The 27,266-nt window shown below is 35.7% G+C and overlaps 1 protein-coding gene across 8 annotated transcripts in view; it reads left to right on the top strand.

The window, feature by feature from the left end:
• The first annotated feature begins 795 nt into the window (after positions 1-795).
• The window catches only part of Kiaa1109 (KIAA1109 ortholog), a 178,000-nt gene continuing 151,529 nt past the window's right edge, over positions 796-27,266 (top strand). For all 8 annotated transcript variants that reach the window (XM_038346963.1, XM_038346965.1, XM_038346970.1 and 5 more), the window contains exons 1-11: positions 796-946; positions 2,020-2,095; positions 8,010-8,136; positions 12,312-12,428; positions 13,397-13,475; positions 14,549-14,613; positions 20,624-20,810; positions 22,985-23,066; positions 23,461-23,654; positions 24,946-25,025; positions 26,718-26,868. In XM_038346963.1, coding sequence (XP_038202891.1) covers positions 8,040-8,136; positions 12,312-12,428; positions 13,397-13,475; positions 14,549-14,613; positions 20,624-20,810; positions 22,985-23,066; positions 23,461-23,654; positions 24,946-25,025; positions 26,718-26,868 — 1,052 coding nt within the window. In that variant the 5' untranslated portion in view covers positions 796-946; positions 2,020-2,095; positions 8,010-8,039. The remainder of the gene's footprint in view (positions 947-2,019; positions 2,096-8,009; positions 8,137-12,311; positions 12,429-13,396; positions 13,476-14,548; positions 14,614-20,623; positions 20,811-22,984; positions 23,067-23,460; positions 23,655-24,945; positions 25,026-26,717; positions 26,869-27,266) is intronic.

Here is a 27,266-nt window from a genome sequence, read left to right as displayed (position 1 = left end):
GATAAGAATGTTCTTTGTAGATCTTAGGGAGGATGAACAGGTGTCTAAGTCCTGCTCAACAGTTTGCTCTTGCTGTTCCCATTTCAATTTGTATGAGCACTTTCCACTCCGCTCCAAGCATTTTGCAATCTTTCATTGTAACGTAAAATGTTATAACATTGCTTTACATTGTTTGTGCATAAGAAACACACAGGTTAAGTATCTGTCCTAACAGCAAGTTGTTAGCCTTGAATCACTTGCTAAATCATATCCAAGGTGGCGAGCGCAAACCACTGCCTTTATTAGGATAATAATGTATTTGGTTGCCTTACTGTGTCAGCGTTTTACACAATTAAGTACATCTTCTATGAGCACTCATTTCACACCATACGGCTGACTCCTTTTTTTGTCCTCTTTTTCCTATGTTGACTGTACTATCCACGTTATCAGGACGGTGTTTATCTCCCACTTTGAATCCTGAACAAGGTGGTTTCAAATTTTCGGTGACTGATACCTCAGACCAGGTATCACTCTATGGTCACGGGCCGGTGACAAAGCTCAGGCTTAGTCCCTCTTCGAGCCCTCTTCGAGGTTCCTTTGCTCCCGGACTTGCCCCTAGGTTTTGCCTGGAGTCCAAGCTTAGGTCCCGCAGCTCAGGCCCCGCCCCTCTGACCAGGCCCCGCCCTTCCGCCGGGCCGGGTTTTCCTCGGCTCCTCCCCCGGTCAGCGAGGGGTGGGGCCCACTCGGTTCTTGGGCGGAGCCAGAGTGGCGTGCCCTGCGGCGCCGACGCCCTGACGTGAGACGCCGCCGGTTGACGTCGCCGCAGTGCCGCTGGCCTCCGCTGCTGCCCCGGCTCTTCTCCTCCGCCCCATGGGCGTCCGAGGCTGCCGGCGGCGGAGCTGGAGCTGCGCAGGCTGAGAGTGCAGGCATCGACGGAGGTCCCGGCTCGGGCCTGCCGCGCTATCAGGTGAGAGGAGCTCGTGCGGCGAGGGCCAGGCGGTCGTGAGGTGGGCAGCGCCTTTCCGGGCGAGTCCCTCCGGGGAGGTTGGCGGGGTCGCGGCCGTGGCGCGGGGCTGGGGACGCGGGGTCGGAGGTCGGAGGTTGCGGTCGAGGCCTAGCAGGCCCTGACAGCCCGGCGCCGGGGTTCCAGGCGCGAGCGGAGCTGGCGGAGCGAGCAGGGCAGGGCCGGAGCCCCCGGGATGGCCTGGCTACCCTGATGCAGGAAGGCTCGTCCACTAGGGCACACACCTCAGTGGACAGCTCTCCGGCTAGAAGCAGGTCCCGAACGGTTGTCTTCCTTCCGGGGTGTCTTAGTTACCGTCCTTCCTCGCCCCATTGGTTCCCGTGTAGACAGCGGGGTGTCTGGTAAAGGGAACGAATTCTTGTAAATTTCCTCTGAGGAAGTCACAGGTTCTGGAACTGAGAGAGTAGGTTTCGGCTGGTCTCGTGGTGCTGTTTTCATCCCATGCATGACAATGAAGCAGATGTAGTCTGACAAGTGTAAAAAAATGGGTGAATTCGTGAGACTCTCTGACATATCAGCACTTACTGGTGTGGTGTCATGAAATAGTGCCAGCACTGTTAGGTGCCGTCCCCACACTTTGTGGCTGAGAACCTTGAAGTGCAACTGTTTCAAACCTGGCATTCTCGCTTCTTTATAGCCCCTCAGTCAGCATGAAACCCAATCCCCCAAATGTCTTAAGAGTTTGCAAGGCAACTGTCATTTGGTAAACAGTGTGCCCGGTGTCCAGAATAGAAGGGAAACTAAGTCACGCTTCTTTCCAGGGAAGACTAGGTGTCAATAGAAAAACTCTTTCAAGGACGCACTGACTCCTACCTCAGTGACTCCTAGGTCAAACCCTTTTCATATGTAGAGTGGTTTTGAAAAGTTCAGTTTTAATTGAGGTCTAGGAGTTCTTAATGTAGTTATTGGACAAATATCGAAGAGTTTTCTGGCGTGTTTAAATAATTTAACTTGAAAGCGTCACCCCGCTAACAAAGGCTACCCTTTATAATTGATTAATATGCTGTGCTTTTCAGACTTAAGATGAAACGCTATAGAAGGGCCTTCAGAAGTGGAAAGATAAACAACATTGAAGATTAAAAAATATGTTGTGTAAGTATTTTTGCCTAAGATTAAAAAAATAATCAAATTTCTTATTAAAGCCCAGATAGAAAGATGTTGGATTTATGCTTCTTTTGTGTTCAGTACATCTGTGACCACCAAACCATGCTGTCTGATATTTGGACTGTTGATACATGATTGATAGTTAGTCAAGTGCTTAGCTTTTGTGTTGGCAGAGGTAAGCCCAGAGAAACCCTTTCTTCATTACCAAGTTCCAGTATTCTTGTCTTTTGCTTGCTTTAGTAGCTGCTCATGTTTATAAAAGGTTTAAAAAAGAATATTTATATGTATCTCTATTTGACATTGTTTGTTTTTTGAGCCCATATCTCCAAAGTCAAGGCTTGTCTGGAACTAGAGATCTTCCTGCTTCAGCTTCTTGGTATCAACTTGCAATATTACCTAACTTAAAGTCTTTTCTTTTCTTTTCTTTTTTCTCTTCCTTCCTTCCTTCCTTCTTTCCTTTAATTTTGGGTTCTGTAGAGGTAGTAAAAGACATGGTTAAACATGATTGCAAGCAGTTTAATTCATTTAATAGATATTTATAGAGTACTATATATATAGTTAGGGTTAGGCTTAAGGGTTAGTGATATATATAAAAAATTTTGAGCAAGAGATTAAACTGTTCAGGATCGTAGAAGAAGAGGAAAGAACCCCTTTTGTTTCTCCCCAATCATTTACTGTATGAAGATCATGCAGTAGATTCTTATAGTAGAGGAGCTTCCAGCTCCTCTTCATTAAGCAGTTGTTGTACCATGAGATGTGTCTGCACTGTGTAGCCCTAGTTCCTATGGATACCCTTTTGCCTTGATCCTTATGCCAGAATACCACATTGTTCTTACTCAAAGGCTGAATTAGTTTCTTTTCTATTGCTTTGATAAGACACCATGACCAAGGCAACTCAATTTGGTTTGTGATTCAGAGGATTCGAGTCTATGGAGGTGGAGCAAAGGCATGGTGTTGGACGGCTGCAGCAGCAGCAGCAGCTAAGAGCTTACATCTTGATATAAAACAGGCATCATAAGCAGGTAACAGAGAGCACCAAGAATGACACTAGTCTTTGAAACCTTAAAGCCTGTCAGCAGTGACATACCTATTCCAAGGCCATACTTCCGAATCCTTCCCAAACAGTTTTACCAACTGGGAATAAATATTTAAACATGTAGCCAATGAAGTTCATATTCTTATTCAAACCACTGCATTTCACTCCTGGACACCCTTTGACTCATAGCCATATCATAATTCAAAATTTAGTCCAACTTCAAAAATTTTCATAGTTTTTCGGTCTCAACACTATTGAAAAATCCAAAGTTTAAAGGCTCTCCTGAGACTTATGACAATCTTTTTATTGTAAACCCTTATAAAATGAAACAGCGATTTAAATACTTTAAATATACAATGGTTTAGAATATTGATTACCATTCTAAAGGGGAAGAATTTGGTACATAGTAATGAAATACTGGCCCAAAAGAAAGACAGAAACTCAACAGGAAAAACCCCTGAGCTCCATATCTGATGTCAAAGGGCTTAGATGACTTCTCTTGCAGCTTTTCTGCCTGCGACATACATCTCTTGGGCTTATTCCACTCCCCGTACTCAGCTCTCCCTGCAGATATCCTATGGCTCTGACATCTCTTAACAACATGGGGTATCCCACACAACTCACTCAGGCTTCATTTTTCACTGCTACCCTTAGGCACTGAGGGAGTTTCCATACCTTCTTTAGTCTTTTATCCTTCATGATTCTAAAGCCAGAACAGTGTGAAAAACCCTGCTCAATTCTGCTGCTCACTTGGGATGGAGCCTGGCCTCACATTGACTGCAGCTTTATTTGTTGTTGCTTTTAAATTCCTTAGGCCTTTTCAAGTTGGAGGCTTAGTTGGCTGGGGTCTTTCCCTTAGTGTGCCCCTCCCTTTTATTCCAGTGCAGATCAGGCCTAGCCTTGATCTTACCTCCTTCAGTAGAAGCCTTGCTTCCAACACTAAATTTCCTGCTGTTCTTTTTCTCTTCAAGCTGTACATTTTGTATTTCTATTTACCCTACTTGCTCTTATTCTTTGTAGATGTGCGTACATAACAGTGATTACTAACAACTGTGTAACAGTCAATATTAGGCTGTCTTGAGATCTCTACTTCCAAAGAAATAAGTTCTTTACTTTTCAATTTAGCCTCAGGCAAAGATTTAGGACAAGGGTAGAAGGCAGCTATATTCTTTGCTAAAATATCACAAAAATGGTCTGTAGTCCACTTGCTAATATTAATATTCTTCCTATCTGAAACTTCTTCAGCTAGGTCTCCATGGTCAACATTGTTCTTGGTAAGTCTGTCTTCCAAGCTCCTACTAGGATGGCCTATTAATCTGTTTACAGCATTCAACTGCTTTTCTAGTCCAAAGTCACAAAGTCTTCCATATTTTCCCCAAAGAACAACAAAAACAGCATGGTCAGGACTGTCACAGCAATAACCCGCTTCCTAGTATCAACTTAGTTTCTATTACTATGATAAAGACACTATGACCAAGGTAACTTATAAAATAAAGTTTTATTTGGCTTACGGTTCCAGATGGTTGTTTATGATGGCAGAGCAAAGACATGGTAGCAGATGGTTGGATGGATTCACAAGTGGGAGGCAGAGAGCGGAGTCCTGGCAATGATAAGGGTTTTGTTTGTTTGTTTGTTTTTTTGTTTGTTTTCTGTTTGTTTTTTGCTTTTTTTCAAGACAGGGTTTCTCTGTAGCTTCGGAGTGTGTCCTGGAACTAGCTCTTGTAGACCAGGCTTGCCTTGAACTCACAGAGATCCACCTGCCGTTGCCTCCTGAGTGCTGGGATTAAAGTGTGCTACCACTGCCTGGTCAATGCTAAGTTTTTTAAAACCATAAAGCCTTTCCCCAGTAACATATTTCCTCAACAAAGTCACACCTCCTAATCTTTCCGAAAGAATTCCACCAACCGGGAACCAAGTATTTAAACATAGGCGCCTATTGAAGTCATTCTTATTCAAAGTATCATCACAAAGTAGTTTCTTTATTCTTTATTTGCTTGAGATATATTTTTAACATTGGGTTTTTGTCTGATGATTTTTCTTAAATGTTTTGCATTCATCTTATACTGAGGAGAATGTTGGTAGATACTTATGGCTTTCCAGCCTCAACATCCTCTTTCTTCATTCCTTTCATGAGAATGATGAGCTGTTATAGTGGTACATGGTGGTGATTTTGGTTGAGGATTCTAGGTTTTTTTTGGATGCGTTGCTCTTTATGGACTTGATTAGAAACAAATTATATTTTTGTGTAGAGACCCAAATGCCAGAACATATATACCTCACCTAACGTTGTTTCCTTCAGTTAAATCTCATTTGACATCTCTAAATGATAAAAAAAAATAAGCATAAGATAAGTACATATAATTTTATCACATGTAATTCCTTATAAAATGTGTGGATATTTATTTAATATGCTTTTTTATATAGATTTTACTTGATTTAAATTTGTGATTCTCTAGGCTTAGTCACCTGAGGAACTAAGATTATAGGAGTAATTACATTACTATCAATTATGTTAATATACTAATTACAGAAGTTACTAGATCTGGCTAGCTATGCTCTTGGCCTTCTTTTTTTCCTTTTTTTTCTTTCAGTATTAGGTATCAAATGTGTGTTCTCATATTTGTTTTTATATCTGTGGGTCTTTCAAAGTGTTTCACCCATTTAAATAGTGTTGAACAAAAGACAAAAGAGAATTCATGGGTTATAAAGTGATCGCTTCCTTCTAAAATTTAGGCTGGTGATTGACAGGTCTTTCAGTGCTTTTAAAAATATGAGAACCTGTTTTACTCAGTTTGTAAACAGTGGGAGAAAAATTTAAAAGATACATTTCTCCATTTTTCTCTAGCTTTTTTGCTGTTTCATGGTATTGTCGCTGTCTACTGTTGCATGTGTCCCCTTTTACTTTTCAGAGACATTTTGTTTTCATCTTTATGCTCTACTAAGATTTCAGCTATATATGTGTGTGTGTGTATGTATGCATGTATGTTTTTATATACATACATATATGAAAATTATATCTATTGTGATCTCCAAAGTGAGAGTCATGACAGACAAGCAAAAAATATGTTTAGAAAGTTGACAAGTCATATTCATTGAATTTTAGTGAAAAACTTGTCCTTATACATTCTTTGTACATCCTGAAAATTTTACTATTATTATTTTTATTCCCCCCAAACTTAACCTGTGCTACTTGGTCTAAAGGAATATTAATGATACAGTTTTCCTTATGATTCCTTATCCCCATTTTCTTTGAGTTTTTTTTATTTGTATTATAATTGGAGACTGTTTGTTGTTAGTGGATTGGGTTAATGTATTAATATTGTACTAAAAGGAAAATGCCTCTTGTTTTTTATTATAATGTAAGAACTTTCTTATTTTTTAATTCATTCTTTATAAAATAATCATAATCATGCTACTTGCCTGTCTATGTATGTGGATATACATACTGTCTTAATCACTGTTCTATTGCTGTGAAGAGACACTCTGAGCAAGACAGCTCTTATAAAAGAAAGCATTTAATTGGGGACTTTCTTACAATTTCAGAGGGTTAGTTCATTATTATGGTGGGGAGCATGGTGGCAGGATGGTAGGCATGGCAGACATGGTGCTGGAAAAGTAGTTGAGAACTACATCTTGATCAGCAGGCGCAGAGAGAGAGAGATGGAGGGAGGGTGGATGGGTGGGAGGGAGACCAAGCTTGGCATGGGTTTTTGACACCTCAGAGTCCACTCTCAGTGACATATTTCTTCAGTAAGGCTACACCTTTTAATCTTTCTGATCTTATCAAAGAGTTCCACTCTCTGGTGACTAACCATTTAAATATCTGCACTTGTGGGTTCATCTTACTCAAACCAGGACAAATACATATCTATATGCATATTTATCTACACAACTGACCATGTCTGTTCATAGCTTGACAATTTATTATAATTTTTCCCAGACGTGTGATGGTAAGAAATCATTTAACTTTTCACATGCTATCCAGAGGAAGCATGTGACTAGGAAGATTATTATCCTGTTGAATATTGGTGAATACACAGAGGTGATGGAAAATTTGAAGATTTATTTAATATATAATTATAATATTAAGTGCTAACTTTTGAGGAATAATCTAGATGAATATTAATAATATATTCATTATCTATTATATTATTTACAATAACATACCATTAACTATGCATTAATTAATACAATTAATTATATTTTAATTAAAGCATAATTTTTAGGAATTATATTGTTTATATAACATGTGTTTATATAATAATTAATGATTATTAATGATGACTAATAAGTATATCGATGATTAATATTCCTTATTAAAGTAGATTTTTACTATGATCTTTAATAGCAGTCATGCCTCTCTCAGTACTACTCTTTTGTTTTTGAAAGAGATTATCTTTATGTAACCCTGGCCATTTTGGAACTTGCTATGTAGACCATAAGTAGACCTCAAACTCACAGAGATTTGCTTATCTTGATTGTAAAATCAATGCATTGCTAATGTGAACCATGATCTTCTATTTAGATAGAAATATGTACAAACATTTTATTTGTTATTTACTTGCAATCCCAGTGAAAGACATAAAAAGTAATTTTAAAACCTTGTTAATTCACCTTTTACTGTTTTACATGATTTCTGTTGGAGGTTTTTTTTTTTTTTTTTTTTTTTTGAGATAGGGTTTCCCTGTAGCTTTGGAGCCTGTCCTGGAACTAGCTCTTGTAGACCAGGCTGGCCTCGAACTCACAGAGATCCACCTGCCTCTGCCTCCCGAGTGCTGGGATTAAAGGTGTGCACCACCACCGCCCGGCACTCTGTTGGAGTTTTATGAATATTTGATTCTAAGTTTAACTGTTGATCTCTTTTAGGCCTTTAGATGTTCTGGAAAAATATCAGTAATGGATCAAAGGAAGAATGACAGCATTGTCCCCAGTATCACTCAATTAGAAGATTTTCTTACAGAACACAATTCCAATGTTGTTTGGCTTCTTGTTGGTAAGTAGAATATATTTTAAAAAGTAATTTTGTTGTGTTTTCTTCCATGTATTAACAACTGTCAGATTTTAGGCAGTGGTGGCTCAACCTGAAATGCTAGAGTAGCATTCATTTATCTTTAGGAAGGGGGATTTTATATATGTTTTTTGAATATTTCCTCTGGAAACTACTCTGTATTGTTTTTGTTTTTCTTAGGCTGCTAAGTTATCTGACTTATGAGAGCTGGGGGAGAGAAAAGGCATTGATTATATTGAGCTTATTTTTCCTGTTTAATTTCCCCACCCCTATTCCAACACATACACAAACATTTTTAATATAAGCTTAATGTTCATTGTAAATAATATTTTGTAGTGAAATAACATATATTTAATACTTTATTTTAATTTCTTTTTTTTCCCACTGGAAAAATGGTAGTGGTTTATGCTGTTTATTATTTTTTTGTGTAATGGTCTAGAAGTTTTCTCGGTATATGCAGATAGTTCAAAACAGTGCTAATTAAATGGAAGAGAAGGGAGAGAGAGGGAAGAAATGAAGGAATGAGTATGAAGGAGAAAAGGAAGATGCATAAAATAATATTAGTGAATAAAGAGATTATTGAAGGCTGTTATTGCTGTACAAGTTGACGCGAATTCATGCTGTTTGAGTTGGATTTTGGTGTAGAAGCCCCAGATGTAGAAGGGAAATTTGGAAGGGTAGAAAGGAAAAGGAGACATACTGATATTTTTCAACATATTTGGTATATTGAATACAATAGGAAGTTTGTATGTGTTGTTTCAGTGCTCAAAGCAGTTTTATGAAGATAGGTTTTAATTTTCTCATTTTAATAATAGCATGGATTACATGCTGTGGATTACATAGCAATTTTTACTAAATGCATGATTTTGCGTCTATATGACTTGATGCCATATGCTATAAGGCAGGAATATGGGTAGAGGTGATGAATATCCTGAAGGAATAATGATGCTTCATAATATGTAGGTAGGATTGAATTACAGCTTAGACTTAGAGTTCTATATTTTCTATTTGACAAAAGAAAACTACTGTAAATTATTAATAAAATCCAAAAATATGAAACAAAGCTATTGCTTTGTTTTTAAAAACTGTAGCCTTATTTTGAACAAAGTGAAGATCTTACTGTGATGTTGGTAGGTCACATTTTAACCTGCTACACATTACTTTTTCCTTACTTAGAAAGCAATTACACATTTAAAAGAAAAGGTCAATTCATTATAAAAACAATGGTTTTTCTGTTTTTCCTTTTGTGTATTGATGAACATGGTATTTAAAAAAATACAATTTTAAAAAATATAAATTTTAGATGACAACTTTTCATGACTAGTTAAGTTTGGGCTATGATTTATTTCTACCATGATCAGTGACATTTTTAAAGAGTAGGTTATTGTCACAACAGTTACTACAAATATTTAGGAGAGGGTAGCCTCTTAGTTAGGATTTCTGTTGCTGTGAAGAGACATGGCAGCTCTTAGAAAGGAAAACATTCACTTGGGGCTGGTTTACAGTTTCCTGCTATAATGGCAGGAAACATGGCATCACTTAGGCAGACCTGGTGTGGAGGAAGGAGCTGAGAAATCAGCATCTTGATCTGCAGGCAGCAGGACGTTAACTGAGGCACACTTCCTCCAACAGTACCACACCTACTCCAGCTGGGCTACACCTCCTAGTAGTATCTGTCACTCCCTATGAGTTTAGGGGAGCCAGTTACATTCACATGACCACAGGTAGCCTATTTAATGTTTCTTTGACAAAATTTCTTGGATTCTGTTTTTTTTCTTAGTATGTGTTTATGCACATTTGTATTTGTGTATTTGGTGTATGTGTGTGTGATGTACATACATTTGTGAAGACAGAGTCTTTAATAAACTTGGAGCTCATTGCTTTCACTAGGCTGGCTGGCCATTGAACTCTGGGGATTGCCCTATCTCTGGCTTCTGCTTCCCAGGTCTTTTCTACAGGTTGCATGTGCCAAGCTCAATTTTTATGTGAGTGCTGGTGATGCAAAATCAGGTCCTTATGCATGTACTGTACCAACTGAGCCATTTCCCCAGCTCCTGTTAATTTTTTAAAAGTGGAGATTGTTGATGATTTTTCTCTAAGTTGAAAAAAAAAAATCAAGAGGCATGGCTAAGGTAGTAACTCTGGTATCCGTGACCTAACCAGGAATGGTATGGTTGTGGTGCAGCAGCCCTTGAGCTGCTCACCTGTCCCTGGAGCTGATTTATTCCTTAACTGGCTCATTGTACCAGACTTCTGCTGGGTGAGGCACAGCTGGGAGGAGTGAAGCTGCATAGACTTAGAATCTGTGGGGGAATAAACTGGGTACCGATGGAATGCAGCTATCTAACAGGCCAGTGGTGGAAGAACAACACTAGTTTAAATAGTGAAGGAACAAAAGAAAATTGAAAACAAATCTTTGGGACTTGAAAAGGGGGAGATGGCACCATGAGTGACTGCCTGGAGGAAGACCAGGCATGTGGGAAGCCACGTACAGACTTTGTATCCCATCTATTTCTCTTTCCTTCTTGTTTATATATCATCTAATTCAATTGAATGGACCAGTTTTGTTCTGCTCTGCTCCCTTTTTCCCTTATTTATTTATTTATTTATTTATTGGCTTTTCTTAAGAACATAGATTGGCCAGGATTTCTGGGTCTTCTTGCTTCAGTTTCCCAAGTACTGGGGTGGTTTTAGGTTCTTTGATTAAATTTCTTTACATTTTTCTCTTTTCATTTTGCTATCCAATGGAGCTGTTTTATCTCTTCCCCTTATCTTTACTGTTACATCCTTTTGTTTTTCCTTCTTTTATTTTCTGTGTGCTGCTCTAATACTAATGACTAGTTTTACTTTCTGTCCATACTGTTCCTAGTCTCTAATACCTTGTTACATACTGTGCTTTTGTACTCATCCAAAATTTAGGGTTGGGCAATTATTTTAATTGAAGATAATTCTGTTTTCATAATAGACTTGTCCTGAAATTAGTGGTTTGCTCTCAGAGGTCAGTCAAGTCCAGTGGGGGAAAATGACGCCTTAACCATATTATAACATAGTTCCACTTGAACACTCAGATATTTGCACTGAAGAAAATATGGTGCTTAAAAAAATATTCCAGCCAGTGACTCATTCCAGATGCTTAAATCCCAACACATAAATGCAAAAACAAAACAAAACAACAAAAACATTTTAAAAAGCAAGGCTATAACTATGCGCTTGAAAATTCCTAATTATATAGTAATAGACTTCAGTGAGAGCAAATTGGATGAAATCTCATGGAAGTCAAAAAATAATATAAGGGCTGGGCAGTGGTGGCGCACGCCTTTAATCCCAGCATTTGGGAGGCAGAGGCCGGCGGATCTCTGAGAGTTTGAGGCCAGCCTGATTTACAGAGAGAGTGCCAGGACAGGCCCAAAGCTACACAGAGAAACTCCCCTGTCTCGAAAGTAATGATGATGATGATGATGATGATGTCCACTGACAGCAAAGAAGACATGAGTAAACTGAATGAATGCAAAGAGCACAAACAATTGAATGAAATAAGGAAGGCAATGCAGAGAGGTAAGATAGAGGAATTCAGTAGAGAAGACATAGGAGTGCTGAAAATGAATCAGTTTGAAATTTTGAAACTGAAAATGTCAATAGGTCAAAATAAAAAAAAACTTAGGGAAAACCTCACTAATAAAAAAGATCAAGTGGAAATTGAATTCCAGGTCTTGAAGACATGATAGACAAGTTGGAATATTCAGAGGATAATCAAGGTGAAATAGTAAGAGAGAAAAAACAACATACAGGATTTATGGAATACAATTGAAAGGACACATTTGGGAATCATGGGCAGAGAAGAGGGAACAGAGCATGTACACAACAAAGAAGAATGTTGACGGCTGTAAGAGGCACCAGTTTACATGTAAAGGCAAAAAACTTAGAATAATTGCTAATTTAGTTTTCTTAGCCAAAATACCTTTCAAGTTCTTGAAGTATTGCACTTTAATCTGATTAGAATCTACATTTAAAATATTTGTTTATTTAGGCAAATAACTGAAGAAAAAGGAAGTTATATAAGAAAGAACCCATAATTTTAAAATTCCAAGTATTAAATTGTTAAAATACAGATTACTATATGAAAGTAAATCTTTGCTGATTTGTTTTTTTCCTCTGAACAGCTACCATTTTGTCTTGTGGATGGATTATTTATCTCACCTACTATAATTCTCGGAATGTTGGTCTTATTTTAACACTGGTCCTTAATAGATTGTATAAACATGGCTATATCCATATTGGTAAGTGTGTTTAACACTATATTTTTTCTTTTACATTATAATGAGATAATATATTATAAATTTATATTTTGTAAACAAATAGTAGCTTTAGAACATCATTTGGTTCATTAGTTTGAAGTAATCCATCTGTTTGGCCTTTCCGGTAACATTCCTTAGATAGTAATGAACTGCCATTTGGTTACTTTTACTTACCATATTGTCATTGCTTAAAGTGTTTCTATAGTGTAACTTTTTGGCTTTTTTTTTTCTTAAAAAATATGCTTATAAAAATATTTGAAAAACAAAATATTTAAATTGAATTTCCTTAAAGTTGGTCTTGAATTTGATTATTAATATAGATTTCCCCTTTTAATAAAGTTGCTATTTTAAAAATTTATAAGTTGAGATAATTTTGTGTATTTCATTTGTGGCTACTTTTAGTCGACTTCTTGTTGTCAGAAGAAATTTTGCATGAGGATGGGCATTTGGTTAGGAAAGCATGTTCCTTGGGGAGAAGCCCAGTGGTTAGTTGGGTGGAATGGAACAAGAGGTGGCTGGATAGAGCCACACAGGCATTCCTCATATTAAAAACTTCTTAATGAGCACAAGTAAATCTTCTCTGAAGCATAAATTGTCTTCTGTTAATTAGGAAAAATGACTGATGTAGACAGATTAATGGAGAAAAATGATGAGTTAGGTATTGTTTGTGTGTGTGTAGTGGCTGTTTTTAATTAAAGGATCTACCTATATGGAACAGTAATAAAAATGTTTATTTAGTAGTTCAGCCCCTACTGATAATTTTAGCCCTTTTTGTTTCATTGGGGAGAGAAAAATGAGAGATTTATGAGACTTGTGAGTATATGGAGAAGGGAATGGAATAAGATGAGTTATTTATTAATTTAAAGGCTTAGGATCAGTCTAAGCTCTAAATGCTCTACTAGGCATTAAAAGAACTACTGTAGTTACCACTGTTTTTTTCTCTGTAACAGGTTCCTTCTCTTTCTCTGTTCTTTCTGGCAAAGTCATGGTTCGTGAAATATATTACATTACAGAAGATATGTCTATTAGGTAACAAGAAATGAAAAGAGATCCAAACAAATGTGAACTATTATAAAAATGTTCTTAATATGGTTTTATTTAATATGATTTGTTTATTCAGATAAACCATAAATCAAAAGTTGTTTATTCAACAATGTTTAAAATTATTTAGACCAGCAAAATATTTCCTACCTAGCAGTTCATAGAAACGAATATTTTCATTTGATTTGTAGCTGGAAAAGTGAACCATTGTGTTAGCTGACTATTTCAGTCGTTGTTATGTGGGCTGTTGGTATGACTCATCAGTTTTCTCAAGGTCAGCATGCAAGTATTGAGTACACATTAGCAACTGTAATATTTTGATGTGAGAATATAAAACTAATCTAGTATAATAGGAAATAATAACACGATTAAAGTGTTTTCTATAAGCTTTGAAGAAAAGCTTACTCTATTTTTGTGTTTTTTCAAAATTTGTGACTTAGAAAAAAGTTTAGATTGAGAGATACTATGATTGGCATTGCTTATGTGTCATTTAAAACTGGTAAGCAACTTTTGTGGTAGCCTATAATATTTTTAAATCAAAGTAGAAGCTCAGAGAGGATCTTTTTAAGGTATGAAATCATAGGTCATTGATAGATAGGAAGGAGTATTTTAGAAATTTTTTCCCCGAGTTTATTAACAGCCTCTTTAAGATTTGACTTTTTAAATATGTTTTATGCTTTAAAATGTTATTTAAAATATATTTTTTCCTGCACTTTATTTTCCTGTAAATATATCCTAGCATTATGTTTTACATAGTTAGAAGAGCCCAGTATTTTTTGTGTGTTATACATGATAAATCTGTACAGTTTTTATCAATTAAATGAACATTCCTTCTTAATTTGGAGTTAGGCAGTTCTTTATTTTCTTCTGAAAGATGATGAAACGAGGATGAGCTAAGGAATGCTGGGTGTGGTGGGGACGGCGGAGACAGAATGGCCTGGAAGTTGTTCAAGGTCATTTTTGGCTTCACAGCAATTTTGAGATCAGCCTGGGTTTAAAAAAATGAGCTCAGTAAATTGTTTTCTTGCTTTTGTAATCTGGTATAATCTGCCTTCCCTCAGGATTCAAGATGGATTTATCATTTTTCGGTGGTGGAAAATGTATAACCCAAAGCAGAAACAACATGGTAAATTCTCTCTCTCTTTTTTTTTCTTTTTTTTCTTTTGGTTTTTCGAGACAGTGTTTCTCTGTGGCTTTAGAGCCTGTCCTGGAACTAGCTCTTGTAGACCAGGCTGGCCTCGAACTCAGAGATCCGCCTGCCTCTGCCTCCCGAGTGCTGGGATTAAAGGCGTGCACCACCAACGCCCGGCGGTAAATTCTCTTTTTTATATGCTTCAAAGGTATTTAATCATATAATCAGAATTTTCCTTTATATGTATTAAATATTTTACATAGTAGATAATTTTTAATAACTTGGCATTTACAAAGCTCTTATTTTATCTGTTGCTTAAATTAATCATACATTTTGCTGTATTATCCAGTCATGTTCTCAGTATGCTCTAGCCATGTTTCTAGTATTTGTTGAATATGTGGACCTAACCATATTCTGAATAAAATGGCCCGCATCACTCTAATGTTTGTAAGACATCCACATTCTTCAGCTTCTCTTTACTAATATGTGCTGTGTCACCCAGTTTGGTCTTGACCTCATGGATACAAGAGATGCGCATGCTCCTGCTTTTCTAGTAGCTGGGTCCTTAAGTATGTGCCGCCACCTCATGTGATTGGTGGTGCTAACTGCTTGTCTGTTCACATTCATTATGTCTCTTGTTTGTTTTTTAACCAGTTGTTTTCTTCCTGTAGAGTACTTTAAGTTCCTTATATATTTTGCGTACAGTTTTTATCAGAGGACTTCTTTATAAGTTAATATGGTTTGAAAATATTTGCTCCCAATGATTAGTTTGTACCTTCTGTTAATTATTCCCTTTATTATGCATATACTTTTATTTTGACATAATACAGTTGGTCTTTTTTACCTGTGTTTTTTGGGGTCAAGTTTAAATATCAGTACCTGGACCAGGGTGGTATGTAGTTATTACTCTGTTATTGTTATTATATTTTCCTAGTAGTTTTATGATTTGGGGTTTTAAAGTCTTCAGACCATTTTTGGTTGATTTTTGTGTATGTGGTTTTGAGAGGAGGTTCTGTATGTGGATTTATAGTTGTCAGCACCATTTATTAAAGAGATTTGTTTTCCATTTTATGTTTTTGTTGCTTTTGTTGAAAAGGTTCTTGGGTTAATTAGTAGACAGTTGTGTTCTGTTACTGTTCTAGGTGTCTCTGTTATGCCAGTTTTGTGCTGTTCTAGTGGTAATCACTTTGTATATAGTTAAACATTGAATATGTGAGCTATTGGTAGCATTGTTTTTGTGCTGTGTCCTTGACAGTTTGAATTCTTCTGTAATTCCACATGACCTTTAGGATTATTTTTTCTTTAGCTGTTATCTTCATCTGTGTTCTATTGCTGTGAACACACACCATGACAACTCTTTTTTAATATTTATTTATTTATTATGTATACAATATTCTCTCTGTGTGTATGCCTGCAGGCCAGAAGAGGGCACCAGACCTCATTGCAGATGGTTGGGAGCCACCATGTGGTTGCTGGGAATTGAACTCGGGACCTTTAGAAAAGCAGGCAGTGCTCTTAACCACTGAGCCATCAGTGGTTTTTAAGAGACAACTCTTAAAAAGGAAAGCATTTAGTTGGGGCTGGTTGCAGGCAGACATGGTGCTAGAGCAGTAGCCACGAGTCTATATCCAGGTACACAGGCATCATGAAGAGAGGGACCTTGGACTTGGAGTGAGCTTTTTGAAACCTTAAAGCAGTGACATACTTTCTCCAACAAGGCCCACCACCTACTAATGCTTTCAAGTAGTGCTGCTCACTGGTGATCAGTATTCGCGTTTATGAACCTGTGGGGGCTGTTCTCATTACAACACCACAGCTGTGAAAAGTGATACTGGAATTTTGAGGGAATTACATCGATTCTGTAGATGGCTTTCATTAGTAAAATTTTAACAGTATTGTTTCTTCTAGCCCATGAATATGTTGATTTGCTAAGGAAGCTAATATTTATTGTGTATAACAATCCATAGCTTGGTAGTATAGTTCTCATTTCATATGTGAAACAAACAAGGCGTGTTTAGTTAAAATAGTAAAATACTTGTCTCTGGTCACCACATTGTTAAAAAATATTATGTGGGGATCCATACCTTTATCTTTCTTACTGTTTATCTCCTTGTCTAGTTCTTGGAGACTCCACTGCAAGTACCCCAGTTTAATTTTTAATTTTATTATTACTTTTATAAAAGAAGCTGTTGTTTGTGAATATGTATATGTTTGTGGAAATTGATGCCTTTGAAGGACTGCCTGTGTTTTGGAGGAGTGCTTGTGCTTTGTCTGTCTTTGAGTGGACGTACCCCTCTTGGGAATATTCACCTTCAGATCTGTGTGAACTACTTTTGCAAGTGAGCTCTGTGTAGTTATCTCTGTGAAGGTCATACTGTCATTGTGCTATTAGTTGTAGGCATGCATGTATGACTCTGTGAGAGTATGTACATGTGGGATGTGGGTGCTTGTATCTAAATATTTCTAAGTCTCTATGTGAGTGCCCCAATGTGTGGTGTACATCTTTGTATGTATCTGTCTCTTTAATAGGTATATTGTTTCTCTGTCTCTAAGGATATGCTTTTAGATCACTTGCTGTAGCATGGTTTTTAAAAACCTAGAGACAAATATTGGGGTTCAACCTGAAGGTCAGAAAAGCAAAATAGCCAGCCACTGGCTCTTACCTCTACCTCAGTCTGAAATGACATTTCTGCCTCCTGGAATCTCAGGATGATACTGTGTCTGAGAGCTGGCTCCTCCTGTTTCATAGTCTTCTCTAGGGCTGGGATTAGAGGCCTGCACCACTACTGCCTGGTTTCTATGGCAAACTAGTGTGGCTCCTGGGATTAAAGGTGTGTGTTACACTGCCTGGTCTGTAAAGCCGACCAGTGGGGCTGTTTTACTCTGATGTTCAGGCAAGCTTTATTGATTAAAATACAAATGAAATAGCACTACAACTTGTGTCCATGTGTGTGTCTGAGTAGGGATGAAGGATGGAGTGAGTGATTATATAGAATACTTCTGGAGTTATAGAAGGCTGATGACATTGATAGAAAGGTTGTGTAAGTGTGAATATCAATCAGAAATTTGATTTAGTGTTAGAACACTAACTGAAATATTGTCAGTGCAGTCAAAAGAAATAAAAACAATAGGACACAGAAAAATATAGAATGTGAACTCTGATAAATGTTTCTCTTTTCTAAAACTAAGGTCAAAATGTGTTTTTAAAACTAAAAACTTGTTATTTAATACTTTTCAAAAGTGATTTTTAGAAGGAAAAGATGGTCTTTAGGCTAATAATGGTGTAATGTGGCCTAAATTTTGTCTTCTTTAAAATTTAGATCTATTATTGTTTTTGATTAGTGATTTAAATATGAATTGAGTTCCTTCCTATATTCCAGGCATGTGGTAGATGTTCAGGGATAAAACAAGTGAATGTAATGAGCTAACATTTCTTCTAATGGAGATCATATTCTAATAGGAGAAGTAATAAACATTGTAAAAAACCAGGGTATGAAAGAAGGAATCAGGGGATCTTGGAGTGTAGTATTGTATACTTAGTATTTATGAGAGTTGTCAAATGTATTCAGAAATTAATAATTATCTTTATACCTTGGCATCCTTAATGCATTGATGAAGCTGTGTTTCATCAGTTGTATTGAAAGGAGATGATTTTTGCAGGTTCTACAAGGTGATGAAGTGAGAACAGTTCTGCTTTATTTTATATAGTATTCATTTGTTTATTTATCACTGTTGATCCCATTAGGAATAAATCCAGGTTCTGTAACTAACCCATTGGCCTTTGTTGCATAAACCTGATTGATGCTTAGGGCATTTGTGCTAAAGGATCATTACTAAACTGTTGCATAACTAAACCTGAAACCATGTGCCTTAGTGAGTTTAAAGTTGAGTTGTTTATGACCTTGAAGAATTGTGTAATAATTTCTATGTGTACAACTCTATGTGTGAATGTAAAAATATTCTATGTATATTTTTATGTTTTACTTATTAACTATTCAAACAGAATAAGATCTCACTATTAACCTAGGATTTTTGCTTTCCTAGAAGTATGACTTGTAGGAAGATGCTCAGGTTTTTTGTTTTGTTTTGTACAAATGAACTCTTCTATACATTTAGCATCCTTCTAGATACTAGGAATTTATCAGTGAGCAAAATGGTCCCACTGTTCACTGAGCTTCCTACATTCATGTTGGGAAGATTCAGATAATCAGCAAGTGATAAGGAAAATACAGAAATGAAAAAAAAATAATATAAAACCAGGGCAAGTTGAATGTGGAGTACTTTTTGATGAAGTTCCTCCTGGGAACTCAGGAGCCTCCATTGGCAGAGGAGAGTTAAAAGAGAACAATTCAGCAAGTAAGGGAGTATGTTACTGACTGTCTCAGGGAGATCTTTCTGTGGTTCTTCTGTTCCTCTTTCATTGCCAGTTCTACTAGGCTAATTTACTTGGAGTTGGGGTAGAAAGCAGGATTACCACGTGAGAGTGTAGATTGTGTAGAACTTAGATATTTGAAAGGCATATTGTTTTTCTGGGTCAGATAGGAAGATTAGAAAGTTTATGAATAGAGGATGAGATGATCTGAGTTTAAATGTGGTCAGTGTGTTAGCACAAGCATGAGCAGAGCAGAACAGAAGCACAGACTAGTTGGGAGACTGTGACTTGAGCCTGAGCACTCTAAAGTGGCTAGATCTGGATGTCTCAGAAGAGCTGTCAGGATTGTCTGCCTATCTATGGGACATGAGTGAACAGTCAAAACTTTTGGCTTTTTAGTAATGGAAAAGACAGACTTGCTATTGATGAAGAATATTGGATTTGGGTAGGGAAATCAGGTGTTGGTTAAGTCTTATTTCAGGAAAGTTGGAGACATTGAGGACTGCCCACTTACTCTTTGACCTTGGAGTCTGGGGTGCACCATTGTTGACTACTAAGCAAAGGTTTAAACCTGATTCAAAATAGAGTTTGATTTACTTGTTTATTTAAAATGGGTAATTATGGTTTCTGGTTTTAAGAATTATGCTTTATGTATGTTAATAAAAATTCCTTTTACTGTCTGTTTTAAGAATTTGATATGCAGTAAGGAAGAATGATGGAATGGTTGATGTAATGAGCACTGTCTTAGCTCTTAGTTATGTGGTAAAACTGAAGAAACAGCAGAGAATCTAGGTCAGAGAATAAGTGACCGGAAAGATAGCTACGTAAAATGACATATCAGAGAACTACATAAATGATTGCTCATAGCTATCAGGTATCTGGAGTTAATATTACTTTATTTTTACTACCATCGATTTTTTTTAAAGGACTGAATTTATTCTGCTCTCCCCAGTTGCCCTAGAAAATGATGAGAAAATACCTTAATTGAAGTAACAGGATTACTATGTGAAAAATAAATACTGATGATTTGTTTTTCTTAGTTTTCTTTTAAAAAATGTGAATGGCAGTATATTTTATTAGTTACAAATTTATATTTGCTTATACTTTTGAACATTACAATTTTTTTGCAGGAAGCATGAAAAAAGCAGTTTTGATGAAATTTTGTATCTTCAGGAAGGTTAGACACTTCTTATTTTAATTTGGCATAGCAACTTCATCTACTACTAAGATGAAAGTCAGTAAGTTTTTCACTCATTTTTAAAAGTTAAGGGTATTTCTGAACTGACTATCTAATTTTAAAGAATATTCAATAGACTCTGTTAGAGAGAAGTGGGAAATAGACTAAGATTACAAAAGATGTTACAAAATGTAACATTTTATTTTAGAACAAAAGAAATCCTAGGTAAATTCTGCTATGGTTAACATGAGATTGATGACTTGAAACTTCCTCTGTAGAAGCAAATGCCCTCTCTCTTATAAGAAGTAAGTTTGTTTTATTTTGTGAGAAAAGATTTGACAAAAATATTTTGATTAAAATTCTTGAAAAGTTGATTGAAACTTTTCTTTTCATTATTCTCTTTCTTGCACTTATTTATCTATTTATTTATTTATTTTGCTGGCATGTGTCTTTAGATCCAAAGGCAGAAACCAGATTATATATCACAGTTAATGACTTTGAATTTCATGTCTACAATCGTTCGGATCTTTATGGACGTCTTCAAGAGTTGTTTGGTTTGGAACCAACTATAATTCCACCCAAGAAGGATGATGATAAGACACGGGAAAATGGAAGAACAAGAACTCAATCCAAAATTGAAAGGTTCAGTGTCAAACTTGAATTTTATTAATTTCCAATATTTAAACTCTTTTTAGTAGAATATCATCAACAGTGTTCACCTAAACAGAACCTTATCCCTTTGTTTTTTTTAAATATTTATTTATTTATTTAACCTGCATGCCTGTGTACGCACATACACACCAGAAGAGGGCACCAGATCTCATTATAGATGGTTATGAGCTACCATGTGGTTGCTGGGAATTGAACTCAGGACCTCTTTAAGAGCAGCCAGTGCTCCTAACCTCTGAGCCATCTCTCCAGCCCTTATCCCTTTGTTTTTGTAGCTATATAATCTTTTAAAAATTAAACTAATGCAAGATTAGTTTTTATAAAAAGTTCCATCTCTTAACATGTTAGTCCATTTTCATAGACTGTTATTAATTTGCCTTTTATCCTTTTAATATGTGTACATAAATACACACCATATTTATGTGTTCAAAGTACACATATAAGTATTGTGTTCTTTGTGTTTCTTAAAATTACATGTGGCCTCTTGTGTAACTTCTTTCTTTTGTTCTGTTCTGTTTTGTTCTTTCTGCTTGGTGGTGCTAGGGATTGAACCCAGGCCTTGCCTGTTCTAAGTGAGCAATCTATCACTGAGCTAATTCCCAACCCTGTAATCTGCTCTTTATTTGGAAATATATATTTAAATCTTTCTGTATTTGTATACTTTAAATATATAATAATTTTACAAAGGAAAATAGAATAATCTGTATTTGCCATAAAATAAGTATCATCATTTATCTTTGTATATATACGTTGTTGAAAGGGCAAGAGACAGAACAGGAACACATAAATAAAAGAAAATCTACTATAGAAAGAGAAATATCTTTAAGAAGGCACTTAAAAAATGGAGTCAACACAATGTTCAATGTGTAGTAATTTATTATGATTCTTGGAAAATAAGCCACAATTAGAAAATTATTAGGAAATGAAATCACTTGTGTACCCTTTCTAGAGATATTAAAGTTACTTAAAAGCTTTATTCAGGAGTTCTTTTTAAAAATCAAACTATTATTTTCAAATGAAGCTCATTATATTTTTAACTTACTGTTATGTTTAAAAAAGATTCTCCTTTTATTTATTTTTTAATCTGAAAATTGTTCCATTGTATGAAATATTAATCCCCTTTTTAAAAAAAGGAAATCTTATTATTTGCAACAAAATAGATATTATGAAATAAGCCAAGCCTAGAAAGGAAATACAGCATAATCTTGTTTATATGTGGAGTTTAAAATAATCAAGCTCAGCTGGGCTTAAGGGGCAAATGTGAATGTGAGATCAGTTACACAGTAAGAATGAAATGAAGTGCATGCCCTGGCAATGCTGAAGCAGGCATGGGCAGCCCATATACGGCAGTTCTGTTGAACTTGTCCATATTGGGTTTCTTGTTGATGAGGATGACTGACCAGGTCTTTTCCTCAAGAGGGCACCAGATCTCATTACAGATGGTTGTGAACCACCAAGTGGTTGCTGGGAATTGAATTCAGGACCCTTGGAAGAGCAGGCAACGCCCTTAACCTTAAATCTTTGAGAAGTTCCTTTTTTTCTCCCACCAAAAATACATAGTAAGACCCTTTCTCAAAACAAAACAAAACAAAACAAAACAAAAAAAGGAACTTCTCAAAGAATTAATAAAAATACTCTTAAAAACATGTTAAAAAAAAAAAGGAAATCAGCAACATAGATCTCTTCTCCCAATCTTAAACTCAAAGAAATAGAGTAGAATTGTGGTTACCAGGGGCCAGAGGTGATGAGAATTAATACTGACTTTATACCTTGATTACATAAATCACATGGCTGATTAACTTTGTTTTGTTACAAAGTGGGGTGATAAAATGAGTATTGTAGTACAATAATGGTGTCATATTCTACTCTAGAGTGTTATTATAGAAAGATGGTTTTTCATTATAGCTTGTAAAAAAGTATGAAAAAGTACATGCCAAGAGATACTTTTAGGGATATTACCTAATATCCCTAATAAATACCTAATAATATAGCTAATAAACATGTCTTCACATGTTATTGCTTTGTTTACTTGAATACCCATTAGATAGTTTTGGAAAATGCAGTTGGCATGATATGTGTATGTTATGAGGAATTTTAATTTTATACCCTTAAGTTTTTCTTCATGTCAGTTTTATTTTTCTCATCAGAGTTAAAGTAAAAACAGAGTCTCAAGACCCCACATCTTCGTGGAGATCACTTATCCCAGTTATTAAGGTCAACGTGAGCACAGTAAGTAAATTATGTTTGAGTCAGTGTTTGACACATTAACCCATAGAACTTATTATTATTTGCAAATACAAAGTCCATGTAAGAAAATAAAAGTTTTTTGCACATTTTAGTTCCTATTTCTGCAGGGTATGAATGAACTGTTTTAACACCAGCTGTGTATTTAGGTGCTTATTAAACCTGAAGGACTGTATACAAGTGGTTAAGTTGCTCTAAACTTACCTTTATTTTCTTTGAATATTGATTTAAATAAATGATGATTATTTTAAATAATGATTTAAATAGCATATACAGCTAAAATAGAATCAGTTATTGCTTGAGAATGTTGGTTATTAGGTCAGCTAGGGAAAAACAATGACTAGACTATGCTGGTATAGTATCTCTTTTATGTTTTTAGGGACGTTTGGCCTTTGGGAACCATTACCAACCTCAGACTCTGTGCATCAACTTTGATGATGCTTTCTTAACTTATACTACAAAACCACCTTCAAGCCATCTTGACCAGTTCATGCACATTGTGAAAGGAAAGCTTGAAAATGTTCGAGTAATGCTTGTTCCTAGTCCAAGATATGTTGGTCTTCAAAATGATGAGTAAGAAAACATCATAAAAATAGTAACTTCCTTGTAGCTAATATAAGGAGCCTGTAGTATCCTTCTCATTTCTATAGTAGAAGTTGTACAACAATCACATATATTTTTCAGTCTGTTAGAGCTTTTGTGTGAAAAGTAATAGGTATACTTTCAATGTGTTTTTGTATGATTATAATGATAATTTTTTTACTTTCTCATTTATTTTGGATTAAATTAAGCTCTGATATTTATGTTAGGACATGCCCATTAAAGGTGTATTTTTGTATCTAGAAGGCTAGGATAAGTAATAAATTGAAGGGATTAATTACAACTCTCTCTTGGTTAAGGTAGAGTGGTCCAATTTTGAGATAGCCACTTGACTTTTCCTGTCTAGCTTTTCAACTTCTCCTTGTGCTCAAATAGCTGTTTTATTTAGAAGTACATTACATTATACTCATCAGTGTGGTGAGATGTTTATGCAGGAATAGACTAGACCCTGAGGAAACAGCCCTTTATTAACTCCTGCCAGACACCAAGTCACCTGTTTTTAGAATAACAGTCTCCAATCTTTCTCAGTCTCTTTTATTTTTATGATAAGAACTCTTGCTGAAGTTGTATAATTTTAAGTATATACATAGAAAATTTATATTGTAATATTTCAGCTTTTTCTTATATCAGCAATGTAAGTTTTTTATGAAATTATGAAAAGCAAGTTTTAACTCTTGGCTGACACTCAACTAAAATTTCCAGGATTGGCTAGCATGGTAGAAAAGGTTTCCTCTGTATATTTCCAAGCGGCTATGTGTCCATTTGGATTTACTCTTAATTATTGTTGTATTTAGCCTCTGTTTTAAATAGATTTATCTCATTCAAAACCTAAAGTAAGGACTATAAGCCAGTTTTTCTTTTTCCTGAACTAATTTATCAATAAATTTCAGGGTCATTTTATCACTTAACCTGATATAGTATACAACTAGAGTAACTTGTTACATTTGTTACAGTGTTTGTGTGAAAATTTTTTTTTTTAAAAGATACAATCTTTGCCCGGGAGGCAAAGGCAGGCAGATTTCTGTGAGTTCGAGGCCAGCCTGGCCTACATAGCTAGTTCCAGGACAGACTCAAAAGCTACAGATAACCCTGTTTCGAAAAACCAAACCAAACCAGAACAAAAAGATACAATCTGTCATGTACTTTGTAGTTTATTTTCCCCCCTTTTTCTCTTTCACTCTTAACTGTGTTCACTAGAGTGCTGAGCATTTTGTAGTCTAAGATGTATTTATTAATTTGTTGTGTTTCACACTTGTTCTCATAGACCACCAAGACTAATGGGAGAGGGTTTTGTGGTGATGCAGTCAAATGATGTTGACATCTACTATTACATGGATGAGCCAGGTATGTCCTCTTTGAAAGTATGTCTCATAGGACTGGTTCTGTTTCTTCTATGAAATGCGGTTGCATATGTATTTCAAAATTCTGAAAGTTAGCATCAGTAAATGTTAAACATGACTATGAGAGTGACAAATTCCAAACAAAGGTATCATGTCTTAAGAGTTGAGTATTGCATTACTGTTTTGTAGACTAATCTTTTCTACAAATGCATTTCATAGATGTACTCAGAAATTGAGGATGCAAGCAAATAACCTCAAGAAAAACCTCAGGATGTGTGTTAAAAGAGTAGTTTGTTTTAACTTAGAGGGAAAAAAAAAATCACAATTTGTTACATTTTAACTTCACAACTTAAAAATTGAGACATAGCTACTCTCATTGTTTGATGGCTTCCATTTGAGAAAAGTTCCTATTGTTGGATTGTTTGAGCTCTTTTATCGTGCTTCTGTTCTTCTAGCCTCCCAGTGGTTTGTGTGGTCACAGTGTTTTCAGTACAGGACCAGGATCCTTGTCCCTTCGTCATGACATTGTAGAAGCAATAGTATTCAGAAGTTACTGCCACACATTTGTGGTTCAACAGAAAATGTCAATTCTCAAAAGAATTCCGTGTTGAAACCATAAAAAATATCAATTTTATTACCTTTTTAGCCTTAAGTAGTCTTTGCACTTGGTGTGATGAACTGGGAAGGAAGTGTCATGGAGCACTTGTGCTGCAAGAATTCAGAAAAAGCACCACTTGATTGAGTCATAAGCCTGCTTGCTTTTCTTCATGGAACACTGATTTTACTTGAAAGAATAATTCAAGACAAACGATATAGTTTTTCATGTGAAAATGAGAATTTTGGAAACTTTGGTGCTGTATGACAGCATCTCAGTATTCACAGCTTTTCTAATGAAATTGTTAGTGATAATAACGTGGTTTTAGGAAAAGTTTAATAATTAATTTGCCAATTTTTATAAAAATGAACATAATGAACCACTGTTTTCCAAATAATCAGTACATAATTTTACAGAGTCATGCATGGACAAAAGATTCACTCAGAATACAAGAGAGAGCAGTAGATTTTAACATGAGACAGTTTGAAAATTTTAATAATGTGTTTCATTACTACACTGTAATCTTTCGAAGTGTCATTTGTTGAATTTTGCTCTAGTATCAGAGAATATTATCCATATATATATATATATATATATATATATGGGTTATTGAAATGTTTCTTCCTTTTCTATCTACACATAAGGCCAGATTGCTTCAGACTCTTAACAGTATTGTCTAGTATAGAGTGGCTATGAGAGTCTGTTTTCTGTTTGTCTGGACACTGATACCTGCTGATGTGAAGAGCAATACAAAAAGTTCTCACTAAATTGTTTTGGAAAATACAGTTTTTTTATTTTTTCTTGAGATGAAAACTTAAATTTAATTAGTTACTTTTTATTTATTTTATGCTTTTAAAAAGTTATTCTTTATGTAAATAAACAGTTAAGTTTATTGTTTAAATAAAAGCTTAAAATCATGGAATTTTTATTTTGAATATAATAAATTTGATATATACAAACAAAACAAAAAACACCAACCTCTCTGGAACTTTTAAATTTTTAGGTGTAAGGTTATGTGAGATTAAAATATTTGAACTGCTAATGTAAGGAAACTTCTTAAAGGTGGTTTTAACTAATTGCTTTCTATATTTTGGAATGTAGGACTTGTTCCAGAAGAAACAGAAGAGAGTCTAGAAGGAGAAATAAGCAGTGAAGATTGCAAATTACAAGACTTACCTCCATGCTGGGGACTAGATATTGTCTGTGGTAAAGGAACAGATTTTAATTATGGACCCTGGGCTGACAGACAGAGGTATTTGAGTAAATTATATTTCTAATAGTTTTTTTGAGTATATTGAAAACTAGCTTAATGTTTGAAAACATCTTTATTATTTTTTAATTATGTGTATTCATGTGTGTCTGTATGCTTATGTATCCATATGCAATTTGAGCTCAGGTATCCATGGAGGCCAGAGGATCTCCTGGAGCAGGAGTTACAGTCATTTGTAAGATGCCTGGTATGGGTGCCAAGAACCAAACTCAGGTCCTCTGGAAGAGCATCAAGTGCTCTTAACAGCTGAATCATCACTCTAGCTCCCATTACTTAATTTTTGTAAACTATTATGTTGTAGCAAAGTAAGGTTTTACTAAACACTTGATCCTGTTAATAACTTGTTTGTGGAGAAACCACAAACTCTAGTGAGCAGCCTA

Source organism: Arvicola amphibius, chromosome 11, assembly GCF_903992535.2.
Source record: "Arvicola amphibius chromosome 11, mArvAmp1.2, whole genome shotgun sequence".
Taxonomy (NCBI): Eukaryota; Metazoa; Chordata; class Mammalia; order Rodentia; family Cricetidae; genus Arvicola; species Arvicola amphibius.
This window is presented reverse-complemented; position numbering and strand designations above follow the sequence as displayed.